This window comes from Acipenser ruthenus, chromosome 10 (assembly GCF_902713425.1).
Source record: "Acipenser ruthenus chromosome 10, fAciRut3.2 maternal haplotype, whole genome shotgun sequence".
Classification (NCBI taxonomy): Eukaryota; Metazoa; Chordata; class Actinopteri; order Acipenseriformes; family Acipenseridae; genus Acipenser; species Acipenser ruthenus.
In genome coordinates this window covers 7,681,602-7,697,109 of record NC_081198.1, presented here as the reverse complement: position 1 = coordinate 7,697,109, position 15,508 = coordinate 7,681,602, and the positions used below count along the sequence as shown (strand labels likewise).

The 15,508-nt window shown below is 39.9% G+C and overlaps 1 protein-coding gene across 8 annotated transcripts in view; it reads right to left on the bottom strand.

Moving 5' to 3' along the window:
- Positions 1–1,941: 1,941 nt before the first annotated feature.
- Positions 1,942–15,508, bottom strand: part of rnf220a (ring finger protein 220a) — a 129,773-nt gene continuing 116,206 nt past the window's right edge. For 4 of the 8 annotated variants that reach the window (XM_059031639.1, XM_059031640.1, XM_059031641.1 and 1 more), the window contains 4 exons: positions 8,340–8,448; positions 6,082–6,243; positions 5,754–5,828; positions 1,942–2,740 (listed from right to left, as the gene is read on the bottom strand). In XM_059031639.1, coding sequence (XP_058887622.1) covers positions 2,669–2,740; positions 5,754–5,828; positions 6,082–6,243; positions 8,340–8,448 — 418 coding nt within the window. In that variant the 3' untranslated portion in view covers positions 1,942–2,668. The remainder of the gene's footprint in view (positions 2,741–5,753; positions 5,829–6,081; positions 6,244–8,339; positions 8,449–15,508) is intronic. The other 4 variants (XM_059031642.1, XM_059031645.1, XM_059031646.1 and 1 more) reach the window with 1 other exon arrangement.

Genomic DNA, 15,508 nt, shown 5'->3' with positions numbered 1-15,508 from the left:
TGTTTCTGAAACTGCAGTAGTGATGGGAATGCTGTAGACAATACAGTAGGTCCCAAGATCTAATTGTGCTAAATCATATATGTGGAATTCAGTGTTTAGTATAATTCAGGACTTTCAAATATTTACGTGCAATTTCAGATTTATTCTTAATGGTTCAATATCCACCTTTTTTTTTTTTTTTTTTTCTCTTCTGCAGAGGAAAACCCAAAAGACAATAGTAAATATCTTTGCAATTATGCTGTGGTACTTTCTTGGCAACATGTCTGTATTAAAGGGAGGCATTTGAAACTGATTCAAATAGAAATGGAGGCAGAGAAACTGACTGTACAGAATGACAATTGTTTAAGTTGGCTACAACTGAGGCCCTTGATATCCTTTCTTGCTACTTTATCTATTTTCTATACAGCGAGGGACCTTTGTGTTTTTTCACTGCTTACATATAAATAAACATTTTTACAGGATACATATTGTTTTACAAATACAAAGCACACGGTTGCTCAACAAATTACTATAGAGCTACCACTCCCTCCCTCAGGAACAGGCCTAATTGATGACACAGGCCTTGCACGCTTGTAGGCCCCAACACACTAACCCTCAGCCCAGTACCTTAATTTATCCTAGGATATGCAGCCTGACAGAATAAAGGGCACTTTATTTGAAGTAATAAATGTTTAAATCTGTACTGTGCAGTGGTTGGCAATCAGAGTCATCCTTATTCAGGTTCTCTACATCAGTAAAGCTTGCATCGCTTATTTCTAGGATTGCAAGTCAGTTATTATCATTTCTTTCCAGTTTCCAGTTATCCCATAATGGGAGATAAAAAAAATGTTGCCCATTCAATTATAGGCTGTTTGACTAGGCAACACTTTCGTAATATATATTAGCGATGCTGTATAATGAACAAAAGTAAACACCTCAAAAATTCTGACAAGGTAGTGCTTTGTTTTCCATTGCCTTCAATTGTATAAAAGTGACTGTCCGTATGGGTTTGCTATTTGATCAGATTTTTTTATTTTTTTTATTTCAGGAAAATGGTTATTTAGGTTCGGAATTTACCCATGCATCTCTACTTCAGTTTGTGTGCAGAAGACTTAGTTTAACTTTCCTAGAATTCAAGTGGAAAAAAACACCTTTAACATTTTAAATGCTCTGTCTCCTGGCCTCAAACTATAAGACAAACAGAAAAAAACTTCTTGACTGCTGTTGGGTTAAGGAGGGTCTACTGTAGACTGCTTCTCATTGTTGTACATATGAAAATCTTGGGAAGACTTGGTGTCGCTGCTGTACATCATGTAAAAGAATAACCAAGCTTGCAGTAGGTGCTGAGGTGTGACACATACATAGGATTCTTAGTTTTCAGTGCTCATTTTAAGAAGCCCACAACATACCCTAGTAAGCTGACTCAACTTTTGCATTCTTCCTCAGAACATTGTGTAATCTGTGCATTTAACCGTCACGTATTTCTTTATATGGAATTATTTTAATTTAATTCTATAAAACAAGAGTGATTTCTATATTATGGTACGCTGTGCACTCCTCAAAAACAAACACTGAGAATGTAAGCAAGCGGTGTTTCAAGGAAAACAAAAGGAACAAATTCAGAGTACCAACCAGTTTCACTGTGCAGTTTCGTACTTTATTTTGTCAGGGATCTAACTTACAAACAGCCCGTACTCTACAACTAAAAGACAAACCTGTTTTTTCCGTCTAAAGCATTTAAAGTATTTCTTAAGTTACAGGTTTTAATCTTTCCTCTTCTTTTAAACTACAGTTGCTTTACATTTAAATGAAGAAATATACACCACTTTTCTTTCTGTACAATGAATGACAACAAGCCTTTAGAATGTGGCTGCTTAAGACCAAGAGTCCCTCAATCTTACACATGTTGCACTTCACCCCAAAGCAAAAAAAAAGTCTTTTTTAGTATATATGGTGTGTGTGTTTTTTTTTTTTTTTTTTTTTTTTTTTAATTCTATTCATGAATACACAACATTGTAAACATACACAGACTATATTACATGTGCTTCAGCTCTGTGTGTTTTTTCTTCTCTTCTAATTTGGTTCACTAAAACACCACAAGAAAAAATGTAAAGCACAGAACTCAATAACGAAGGGGGCCCCAAGGTCGTCTTGAGGTCCAGCAAAGTCTTTGTGATTGCTCTCCTACCAAATACTGGCACCTTAACCACCTTCAGTCTGGTCCTCCTGGACAGCGTGGTCTAAGTGGGGACAGAAGAAGAAGCAGCAGCAGAGGAGGGGGGGGGGGGGGGGGGGGGGGGTCAGCCAATACAGCTGGCACCTCCTGTTAGATCTCTGTGGCATGAAAGGAGGGTGAGTGGGGTTTGGGCTCAACACATACAAATCTGGTACCAGCAACACCGCAACAATACTGCCATTCTGTACCAGTGTAAAAAGGGGAATATGTTCATACCACAGGAAGCCAGCTTTATATTGTTGTCACATGAAGATCTAAATTAATGAACAGGTTATTTTCCGAGATCAAGTCTGCAAGGTCACCTCCAACAGTGTCCTTTAGAGAGGCAGTCTTTTGTCTCTTAGTTTTAGGAGGTGCTTTAAAAACTTGGCCTCAAATACAACAAAAAATGTAAAATAAATCCAAAACAAGATGCTGCCATCTGAGGGGCCAGTCAGCCAGCCAGCTGCTTCTTCACAAGTAGACACGCCTCAGGTCTCCAGGAGATGTGATCGTGTTGCACTGTGGGCAAAGCTTCTTGGCACCCTGGGAGACAAGAGAGAAAATAAGGTTTAACTCTAACCTGCTTGTGGAAATGTTATAAGGCGATTCAAACTAAATATTTTTACCAAGGACTACAAAAGAATGGTTAAGTGTTTCAAAAGATGGCAGTATTTTACCAACTCAACAGGCACTGTACCCCTGGGTCATTTAAGTAATGGTCACATTCTGGACCACAAACAGCCAGAACTTTATTTATTGACATTGTTTAGAAGAAAACAACTGGCTTGCTAGTATTTACATTTTTTAATACAATTTAAGATCAAGTATCAGGTGCAGTAAGTTACTATAGTTTATGTCTCATAGGAATTTTCCTAATTCTTCAGCCCTGCACTCTGACATCACCATATTAAATGCTTCCACACCCCATTTAATGCTCTACAAATCTCATCTCCATCTAGCATTCAGGAGCAGCGAGCAAGGTGTGGAACTGTGTTACTAATGCCCCTCATTGCAGACCATGTATTAACAAGTTTTATTGTTCTGCCTCAGTTCCACTTGTTGACTCAATCGCTAGTTATGTTTAAATGGCTGAATTCCAGTACAGATTTCGAAATTTGCCGAGAAGAGTCCAATTTACCTACGTGCGAACCCTTACACCATCATTGAGTGAACTGGGGTGAAAAGGTTACAATTTCATATGTATCCATCTATATCCAGTTACTTCATTGGACTTAAACAAACAAAATCAAATGATCAGTGATGATACTAATGCCCATTCCAGGCTTTTCTATGAACTTTGCACTCTGAACTAGGCAAAACAATTCAGATGTGTACGTTTGTAGTAAAGTCTGGTAACACAACAGGAGTCTTTCCCCAATCCTGTCATTCATATGTAACAAAATCATAATGTCTGTCACAGTATTAAGTTTTATCAATGTTTAGTTAAAGGGTAAAAAGCCCCCTCGTGTGTGGTCTCTTCTCCGTGCCCCACACACTCATATTGGAGCTGCTGCTCTTTCTGTGACAGCAGGGAGCGCAGCATGTTTAACACAGACAGACATTGGCAGGGAGGAAGTTTAGCTCTCGCAAACCTCCTGTAGCACAACCTGCCAATGAAGGAAAGTGCAGAGCAAGTGGTGAGCTCCCTGAGAAATCATAAAAACTCATTGCTGGGTTAGCAGACCTGATCAAGCCTTTCCTTTTTAACAAACCCCCCTGCGCTGGCACATAGATCTCCACCAACGTTCTGTTTTCTCACACATTTCTTACAACATAAGGAAGCTTCAAACAGACCAGCAAATTGTGTATGAAAAAGTGGACAGTATTCTGTATAAACCTCGATGAGACGGTCCCTCCAAAAGCAATGTTAAAAAAATGAAGAAAAGGAACGATTTGCCTCCTAGCTGATGAATTTCAAATCCCAACTTTCCATCTTCATGGATTTACAAGTGTAAAAAGCTCTGGAATCAGATCACCAGGATTAAGGGGGAGTTTGTCTTTCACAGCTCAGATACAGATTTTAATTCCAGAAACAAGTTGAAATTCTAAATCTCATATAACATACTGCTACTGCAGTATGTTTCCACCATCACTGTGTCAATACCTGCCAACCGTAGAAGGAAACGGCTTCATCATCTATCAACTTTCTCTGAAGGGAAGGGAACTGGTCCAGACCTTGGCATGACACAAGGGGAACAGACTGCACCCTGACATGAGCACACACTCGTTAGCAAACACTGCGGGCTCCAGCCTGCCTGGCCGAGACCTCCACTATGCTCATCAACTACATGCTAACTCTGGCACACAGGTGCAAAGAGGATTTGAGGCTCCCTTTTCAGCTGGAAGCGTTGCCAAGCCCAGTGTTTTGTTTTTTGTTTATTTGTAAAATATGCAGAGGGATGGAGGGTGACTAGATCCTCAGTCTTGAAAATACCAGACTGCTGCTTTGGAAAAACCTACTGACAGTAGTTGTATTCGGAGAACACTCCGGTGCTATATGCCATTAAATCCGCTAGATAGCTTCTGCCCGCCTAGATGTTTCACCAGCAGGTCAAAGCACACTTTGCTAGTCAGCCTCTCTGCTCCTCTATTACTTAATAAACTTTAACAAGTTGTTTATAGCTGTGAAGACATAAGAATCCCTTCTCTTATTTCTCTTTTTTACTTCTTAGTTGTTTTCTTATTGCCCTTGCGGGCAGAACAGAGCTTTTCCAACAAGAACAAAAAAAAGGTTCCCTTTATCCAGCTTATTAAAGAAATTACAGCCTTTTCTTCTTATAAAACAAAGGAGTTACCTGATTTTAATGAGAACAATGTACCGCGTGGGCTTCTCACATCGTACGCCAGCTGCTGCGCTCTATTAAATTCATAAAAAAAGGGCAGCAGTAACGAGATTACACGCATTTACTTTGATCAAGACGCAAGGAGCCCCAGCGTGCTGCTTTTATTGCTGTCTTCGGGCAATGTTTTAATGGCTACATTAGTAACAAGCTGCTGTAGCAAGCAGAAATTTCTTATACTTGCCCCCCCTTCTTTCTTTTAAACAGTGGGCTTCGTGATAAAAAAAAAAAGCTTATTTAATAAATTGTATATTGGAAAACGGCCAGGGCTGCGAAACAGATGAGCGTTTTCTTATTAATTGCTTCCTTGTGTAGTAGCAGAATGTATTAGTGGATAATCAGAGCTTGTTCCCCTGGGGGACATGCTGGAAAGTAAGGAATGAATGAGAGAGAGAGAGGAGGTAGATCTGCTCAGGTCTAGAAGATCTGACTTGCTCTTAAATCAATAAAGAGTTTCAGGTTTCTGTTAACAATGTATGACAGTTCTGCAGGGTAGCCCATTTTGAGCAGGCAGGCCATAAAGACATCTTCTGAGATCCAGGGTCAATGGGAAATACCAGAAAAACAGATACAAATAAATCCTGTAAGCATGTTTCTCGTTAAACTTTTTTAATCTCCGGAGAATATATTACAGCAATTCTAATACATTATTGAGTTTTACCCTAAAAACACACCATTAGTAATGGCGAGAAAATGATTCAACGATAGACTCTTACCAAAGTTCGAAGCCAGCACTCTTCACAATGTACGTGCCAGCACTGAATAGAGGTCAGGGGCATTGTGTAGGAATCCTGGCAACAAAAAACAAATCAATATATTTATAAAGAGAGAGAGAGTGAACCAACATGGTTTTAAAACCAACAAATCTTAACATTTGCCAAGTGTGTCTGTACATTGGTAAAACAAAGGGTTCATAAATACAGCATGACAGACGTTATAGATGTAGCAGCGCTGAGGAGGCAATAAGCAACACGACTCTATAGACAGCATGATAATTTCATCTTCACTCTCTATTCCAACCATGGCAAGAGAAGAAAGTCTTACCCTCATGGGTGGGGACACCCGTTTTACTCCACTGCACCCCATTACGTATCCTCTATATAAACAGTATATGCTGAGCGGGAGTTTCTTTGCGCCCCGACTGTCAGATTTGTTACTTTCGGGTTCCATATTCTTGTCTTCAGCACTTGTTAGGAATTTCTTCCGCTGGAAGGAATTCAAAAGCAGCACTGAGCACAAGAATGTGGAAACTAAAAGTAGAAAGACACAAACAAAACGCACACACACACACACACGCTAAACGGCAGGTGGATCCTGACCCGTTGGTTATGTAACAATCCACAGCCCCTTCCAATGCTATAGCCATCCCAGCCCTTTTGCTTTAGAGAACCCAAGCAAAGCCCATTTTACTTTTACTACCAACTGATGTGTTCTTATGCATACACTAAGTCTTGTGATGATAGTATCTGCCACTACAAATATTTAGAAAAACAAAACAAAACACTGGAGTACAAACAGGATGGCGATAGGCGGGGCTGTAGATAAATATGGGTTAAACATTGAGTATCTGGAGTGTGTAACATTTGTGACCTCTGACCCAGTGAGCAGCATGCTGTGTTAGCGACAGAGCGCACTCATGCTGACAAAAAAAAAAACGCAATGGAAAATAATTTTGTTTGCATCATTTTGACATCCAGAAACATATACCACTGTTTGTGTAACAGTTTTTTTTTGTTTTTTTTTGCTTTATTTATTTATTTTAAATGACATCCAAAAACATTGTTAGTGTAACAAAGCAGTATAAGTAGTTTTTTGTTTATTGAATGAATTGGAGGGAGTTTTTTTTCGCCTCTTGTTCACGGGCCGTGTTGTGGCGAGCGAAACATGATTTCCTGGTCTTCTGTGAATTTTGTTTGCTTGGACGACTGGAAGCTTCCGGCAAACTACGGTCAGGTGGAAACTTGGTTTTTTAATGTTTTTTTCCCATGATGGATTTATGCAAGGTTGCTGGTTTTTCCTTTGGAGTTCAGGACTGTGTGTGTATATATATATATATATATATATATATGGTTTTCTATGACTTTTTGAATGACTTTGTTCAGCAACCACTGTAGTTGCAGTGCCCATGCATTGACTATATTTTTGCTTTGGTTCTCTCTCTACTGCTTGAATAATACGTTTGTTACGATAGCGAAACGTGAGGCGATTTTTTTGTTTGTTTTTGTTTTTCTTGTGTGCATTAATGAACTGGGTACACAATTTGTTTTCCTTTTAGCTAATTATTATTACGATTGTTACTGGTACTGTAGTATTATGTTGTTCCTGTTCCGGGTATTAATTGCATGTATAGAATAACATTGGCTAAATACAACAGTTAAAACAAAGCAAGCTATTAAAAGGTGTCTGAAGGAGGTCAATTGTTGCTTGTGTCTGACTTTTGTCAGTGATCTCCAAGTAGATGACAAATGGTTCAGGGGTAAGTCTTATCCTACCCTCTGGTGATAGGTTGCTTACTGTCAGTCTGATACGGTTCTAGACTGTTAAAGAAGCCAACATTCTAGAACAGTTTTATGAATATCACCCTATTTTATTCATAACAGAATTCAACACTTTGTAACTGAAACGCTTTTTGAAGTCAACTTCTATGCGTTCTTCTTCAAAAAATAGTAATAGAGAAGGGCATTGTGTTAACAGTGCATGTTTCAGCATTCTTCAAACCACTCTCCCCTTCTTAAGAGAAGGAGGATTGGTCCACTGTAATGCACTTGCATTGTAAAGAACTCAATGTAATACATTAACTATCCACTAGGTGGGGTTGAATGACCACTGATTATTATTAGTATGTGCTGAAGTTTCTGCTGTTGCTCATCTTTCACTAGTATTCTAAAAAAACACAGGGCAACCTTTTTCAGCATGCTCACTCAGAAGCACTGCCCTCTGTACAGGACAGGGAAGATCAGTATGTCTTCGGCCTTCTGAAGAAGTTTTGTTTGTCTAAGCTAACAGCGCATTTTTAAATGCCCCACATAAAGAAGTGGTGTTAAGAGTTACATAACTGAATCGAATGCCATCCAATTCAAGCCTGGATATTCTTGTTCAAGTAACACAAAGCAATTATTGATTCAAATGCTGAGATACAACTCTCTTCACACACAAGCCCACCCCCAAAACATAATTTTATATTTTAGAAGTTTGAAAAACTAACTGGAAATTAATCTTCACTAAACTCATGCCCTATAAATTTTGTTACAGACAGACCGACAAGAGAGAAAGACAGACAGTATCACTGCATATAGCCTTACCATGCAGATGAGACACTTATACCGGTCCCCTCGTGCCAGCTGTCTCTCGAGCTCCCGGATACGAGCCTTTAGTGCTTCCAAGGTCGTCACTGTTGAGTCTTCTGTAATCCTGGGAGGGATGAGGCATTGGTCAAGAAACACTGTCAATCCCGTAACAACCGTAAATATCATATCATTCCTGCAGCACAAGCACACTTTATACAGTGTAGCACATACAGTATGCAAAAACTTCTGAAGGTTGTAATGACACTGGCAATCCCAATTGTTATTAATTCAATTTCTAAAGATATAGTAAAAAAAGAAATAAAAACATTTCCTCAAGGTACCACATCACAACACACAACATGAGTTACAGCTGCAATCTACAGAAAAAAATACAATACAGATGCCTGCGTGATGCAAACAACTCTATCCTTGCACATCAACAAAAAGTAAGTGTGTTGTCGTCTCGCTCCATTAAAGGTTGGTACCACTATGTCTGGCATCCCCTATCCTTCCTGGCAGATGACATCCATCGTGCTGGCACATCCTGCTTCACTAACAAAATACCAGTCTCCCTGAAGCCTGTGAGCAGCGAGGACTACCAGCACACAACTTCCATCCTGCACCTTGTTGTTTGCTCTGTCCCCCCTGCTAAATACCGGTTGATTAATGCCCTTGGCTTGCAAATGTGTATTTAACACTGTGTACAGCATATAAACTTATAATAACTAAATCAATACCCTTGTCACTGATTGTCCGTCATCGCACCAGTGTGATGCTTATGGCAATTTGGTAATTTTCCAGTCAGATGGAGCTCTGATCTACAGTCACCTATTGATTTAACATTGCATCACCCCTCCATGCCAGTTTTCGTATTAGCCGATGCACTGTTTGAGTGCTTTCTGATTCATTCATTTATTACTTGCTTGCGCCCCATAACAATGAGGACACTATTATCATCCTCATCACTGTTTGATTGAGAGGGAGCTGGGATGTCAAGCCAACAGTGAATGCAGAGTCCTGCTAAGCATTAATTGAGTGCCAGTGAGAAGGCACACTGCCCACACATTCCTCAGCAGGCTAAATCAACCTTTATGTCCCCTGCTTCCCAAGGCAAGGTGCTGCACAGGTAGACTGACAGATTGACCGGCCCTACAGAGCTCAATGAACCAATAACCTTCCGAGCTGAAAACACTAATGATAGATATGTTATGTGTGTGTAAGAGGCTGGGCTGACCGATGTCAAACACAACTGCTTAAACTCGTTTTGCACCAGTTACCTGTACTAGGTAGACACGACTTGAATTCTAGACACAACTTGAACCCAGAAGAGGCCTGGGAGATTATTTAAGAAAAAAACACACACATAAATAAATAAATAAATAAATACATACATTTCTGTAGAAAGACAAAAAGAAAATGAATTATTTGAAAGATAATCCTCCTCTTGACTAGCACTAACGGAATCCATTAACAAATAATTACCGTGTCCAGGAATCCTCCATGCGACTGGACAGGACTGACTCCAGCAAACGGCCATTTGTCAAAACGTTCCTGCCGTTCTATCCCCCTTTTCTCTCAAAAGCATGTGCCATCTTTGTTTCTTTAATTAAGCCAAGGAGTAGCACACTTTATACCCCCCCTCATCCTCTTCGTCCTCCTCCTCCTCCTCCTCCTCATCCCAGCTGGCAATCGCAAACAATTTCCTTTAATTAAATCATGTTATATTGTGCAGCCATGGAATTCATAATTGACTTGGGGTGCTTAATAAACAAAATCAACAAACGGTCATTTACAAGCTGGTAAACACTGGTAAACACTCAGGGCCGAGGAGGGACGAAGCCTTTTATCTGTGGTTACAGACCCCAGCGCCTCTGCTGTCTAACTGCACACAGATTGATTAGTCCCAGGTGGAAACGGCCTCTTCACATTTTTGCAACCCCAATGACAAGTTTGATCACTATAAGCACTGTATCAAGGACTAAAAAAAGATTCTGATATATAACTTCTACAAGCTAATGTACTCATTTTCATCACAACTGGATAAACAGTTCTCTAGGTATAGACTGTGTAAAACAACTATGTTCAGGCACCGCCACTATATTTCTGTCACAAGGGATTATTAATGATGCAGCATGGTCTAGCTTGCAATATTGCTGCAAGCCTCAGATGACTGGTTAATCAGGAAGACTAAATTATAAGTTTGCATGGTAACATTTCAAGTCCTTGGTCAATGATATCAGCATTTCTCTTTCGCTAAACTACAATCTGCACCCTGTCCATAAAACATTAATATCTTATTAGTATGGAGCTTGTAAAAACACATTTAGCCTTGATTAGCATGCTTGCTTATAAAGCATGGTGTGCTATCTCTCGCACGGAGCATTTAGAAGTTTGTTTTCTTTACAGGCCTATAAATGTCCACACACTAGGACAAGCTGATACTTCCATAGATCTCAGCTAACTTTTCCTTTTCCCAATAAAGATCTTTTCCCTCTGCGCTTGTGATGAATATTTATTTTCCAGATATTTATAGCAAACCAGTTTCTTAATGTCACTTTATTCCGAAGCACAGTAAAAAAAAAAAAAAGTGGGGGGGGGAGGGGAGGGGAGGGGGGGTATTCATGGATAGGGTACTGAAGATAAAACTGTAATGTGACTGATTTGCGAAGAACACTCACTAGTGTGCACACTGTGTCTCAATTCAGCTACTGGCTTTCTGTTTGACACAAATTCTTTGACAGTGGCAGCTGCTAGGCACCCATGTTCAGTCTGGTGGTAATCCAATTCTAATTGGACACAGTGCCACACAAACTGTACCTGAAGTACAGGTATTGCAACAAGAGTCCCACTGCATAGCAGTCTGATCCATTCCACACTTTACTGCGAGCAAAGTTTGTTATCCTCTATGTTTTGCCGCATTTAGCTCAGATGTACTACTTTAAAACCAAGAATGTCTCAAACTGCTATGGAAAGGGAGTGTGTTTAAAATGGGCCTAACTTTTAAATCAAGTGTTTAAAAGTTCATCATCTTCCAAGCCATGTCCATCCTACTGTTGAGTTAACAAGCACTTTCCTGTTTCTGCAGTCTGCTCCTCATTTACTTCTCTGTGTCTATCAATCTATTTATAATCTTTACCTACAGTCAAACTCTCGCTCTCAATCTGATCTTTCAATATCAATCTATTCAGATCTGTGTTTATCTAGCCCTGTCTTGCATAGCTCACTGTGCAAGCTAGTGGTAGTGCGAATACATGACTCGTCACCGTCTCATGTTAACATCTTTAATATTAGTGGTCTATGGGTCCCGGAAGACAGCATCATGCAGCTGAATTGATTGTAAATCTCAGTAAAGTATTAGGAATAGCTTCTCTGGCATCTCTATAGGCCAATCGTCATGTTTAGGGCAATTACCTTCACAATATTTTCAGAATCATATTCCAGTCATTTTTGTTAGTAGAATAGCTGCCAATATTGTTCCCCATGGCCTAGTTCTTACTAAGACCCAGTGTGCATGCATACAACCATTACAGATCTACACGTTTATGACTTGGAGCTGAACATGACCAAAGAATATAGGTAAAGACAGTATAGTACAGTAAAACTGAGCGAGCTCTGGATGACTTCTCACCAGCAGCCCCCTAAACCCGTTTGTATGTGACTTCTCCAATCGGTGCTGGGTGCCTCACAATTCCATTGATTGGTCTGAGCAGCACAGGGTTAAGCACCGTTTAATTAAAGATCTGGCTATTCTTAAATATTTTGAACAGTCAAAAGCATGCCAAAATCACTTCCGAAATAAAGATTCCTTTTAATGACACTATTTATTTTGCATGTCGTAACGTCTTCTCTGTGTCCTTGTTCTGGTAGTATGTTTTTTGGGAGTTTTTTTTACAATTCTAGCTTTATAGGCAAGGACATACAATTGGTTTAATTGGGTAAAATCTTGAATATCAAAAAGGTTGTTTATGTCTGATCACAGGCCCAAATGTGTAGACAGCACAACAGCCCGTCCCAACCCCCCCTTCACTTTAAGGCTCATCTCTTTAACAAATATTTAAAGTGACACAGGATAATGAAAATTGACTCCTGCATAACCGTATGTGTAAGGCTCTAAACCTTGAATATAAATTGTATTACGAAGGGAAGAAATTGTACAATTTTTCACTCTGGTGTGGGGGATTGAGGGGGGCAGGAGGGTTGAGAGTCATCATTTATAAATTGAGGACAGATTCAATTACTCGCTGAGCTACATGGAAATTTTAACCATTGTTTCAAGCTAAGCATGAAATTTTGCGACAATCAGATTGCCAGTATTGAAAGTCTCATTTATCTTATCTGGAAAGAGCAGGGCTGGGGCCGACCTCAGGACTCTCAGATTGTTAACCATATGGGATAGAAACTGCTCACTGAACACATCAGGGAGATTTCACTGCACAGCCTCACAAACATCTTGTCTATCTTTTTTGGGGGGGGAGGGGGGGGGGGGGGGGAGCACAAATTAAATTTATAGTCCGCTCACTGGATCTGTGGTTTTTTTCTTCTAATTTTAAAATCTTTTTTTTTGTTAAACTCATTTAAAATAAAAAAATTAAATTTAAACATATACCGATAAAGCTTAATTGTATTACCCTTGCCAAACTTTACCTATATATAAGTTATACATAACACTTGCGTGGGGTTTCTGATGAGAAGGGTAAGAGAATTATAAAAATAACAACAACCACCACCCATAAATCACTCTCAGCAGTTATAAACCCACCCCTTTTTGTAGTATCCTCTGTACAGTAATCCTCAAAGAGTTAATTACGCCATACAAAAGCAACACCAGCTGCAGCCCCCGGTCCCGTCCCCCTCCCCTCCCAAACACCTTGTTTCCAGATTTATTACTCCCCCCACCACTTAAAAATAAAACCAAACCAAGATGGTTTGGTTTTACTCTTCTGGAGTGCAAAAAGCGAGCCCTGGAAATATTAAGCGAAATATGAAATAAACATCAATGCATCATGTCTCAAGCAGCACTAAGCTAATAAAGCCAGCGACTCCGATCGGAATCAGAGGCCCTTCTCCTTGTTTACTTTAACACTGACACCAAACAGCTGGAATGATTCATGTCTTGGCTGGCTAAAACATTTAATGCCTGTACATCATGCCAGAGGCATTCTCTGCGGCTGGCGGGAGACCGACCTCGACAGGCTGCGATGAATCAATCTGAGCTATCAGGCTTCAGCTGCTACATTTAGAACCACATGGCTGTTCACCGAGTCTCCCCGCTGCGTTACAGACTGAGCATCAAAAACTGTATAGAAAACAGGACAATTCAGATTCACACAACTGAATGCAAAAGGTGTGCAGGTGTACATCTCATCTAGACACAGGTCCATGCTAGAACAGAAAAGCAATTATTTTATTTTTTTTTCTTAAGAAACTCAGGCCTTTATTATGAATTTGTTTTTCCCCCCACCTTTACTATTTGAAAAATAGAAGGTACCATAAAATGCTCTGATAAATATGTCATCTCTTGTTTGATAATGATTCCTTAGTAGCAAATCAATTCTGAAGCTATCCTGCCTGTGCTCTACTTCGCATTTATTATATGAAAGATCTGACAGCTGTTTATCTTGTAAATATTTGCTTTTCATCAGGTATGGATTTTATTTAACAGAGAGTAATGACTATATTAGCAAGTCAATTAATTGATTAGTTAATCAAAACGACACAAATTTAGGCTGGAGTGCCACCATCTTCTAAACCCTGGTCGATTCAGCTTCAACACACATGAGTTGACCTGGTAGATCACTGGCACGATGTACAAACAGCTTGGGTTTTAACTTGATAATACCCCATGTAAATCTTATTTCACCGGCCTGTATGCAATTCAAAACCGCGTTGTCCTCCGACGCTGAATATGGCTCACAGAGCGAAAAAAAAGCAGACGGCTGACGGCACTCGTTTCGGAGGACGCGAGTGCTCATCTTCGTCTCTCCCGAGTTAGTTCAGGGGTTGCAGTGGTAAGCCAAGTTGAATAATAATTGGACATTACAAAATTGGAAGAAAATTAATAAAAATAAATTGTTAAATAAAAAAAAAAAAAAATATACAAATCTTTCAGTAATTCTTTATTTCCATTTTTTTTATTTATATGCTAAATTTTCAAAAATGCATTAAGATCAGGTAGGTTGCTTCTATAGATTAAACAATTTGAATTGGTAAGGTTACAAAATCATGTAGCATATATGCTGTGTTTGGTAGTAAACAACCATTTCCTATTAACACAGCTACCCGAGTCTTCACACCAAAGTGCAATTGGCATAATTTGCTATCTTTTTTTTTTTTTAAATGCATTAAGATCAGGTAGGTTAACTTGTGCCTCAGGACATACAGGCACATATACACAGCGGAGAAGAGACTCCTTTAGGGTTAGCCTCTATATATAGGAGGTAGGTATCTAGTTTAGGCAGATGTGACAAAGAAATAGATAGTATGTATGAATCAATGTAGGTCTATGTTATTCAAGACATGCTTTAGTTGCCAATGAGCTCTAAACAGCATCCCAACCCCCCCCCCCCCTCCTCCTCTCCTTCCATCCCTCTTTCTACCAGCAACAGAGCTCTGACCCCAATTACCAATTCAGTTAGCGGCTTCGTGCACACACAAGCACACAGGGGCAGGCCAGGCAAGTGGGCTGCTTGAACACAGGGATGGGAATTGTTTAATACAAGCAGATGTCTGGGGATATGGATGAGGAGAGGGAGACAGGGGAATGAGGAGGCTGCCCTTTTACATTTACAGGTTATTTAAACGTATTTGCTGATAGCGCCAGCTCAGCTAGCTTCCCCTCTCTCTGGTGAGGTTAGATTGAAACACAGGTCCTGCTTGAAAGAAAATGGATACATCAGCCAGGCTGCTGCGAGATCAAGAGAACAGCTGGATTTATGAAATTTCAAATACTAGGGTTACACCCCCCTCCCCCTCCCCCTCCCCCTCCCCCTCCCCCTCCCCCTCCCCCTCCACAATTTAACCCCTTAAGGTACACAAGGAATTGAGCAGTTGTTCAAACAGTTTCTTCTTAAAATACATTTGAGAGTGACTCAAGTATCACGAAGAGGAAACTGACAATTTGGATGACCAGATCTAACCTGTCAGTAAATTTTAAATTGTTTCATGCACCTCACTGCAAAAATAAG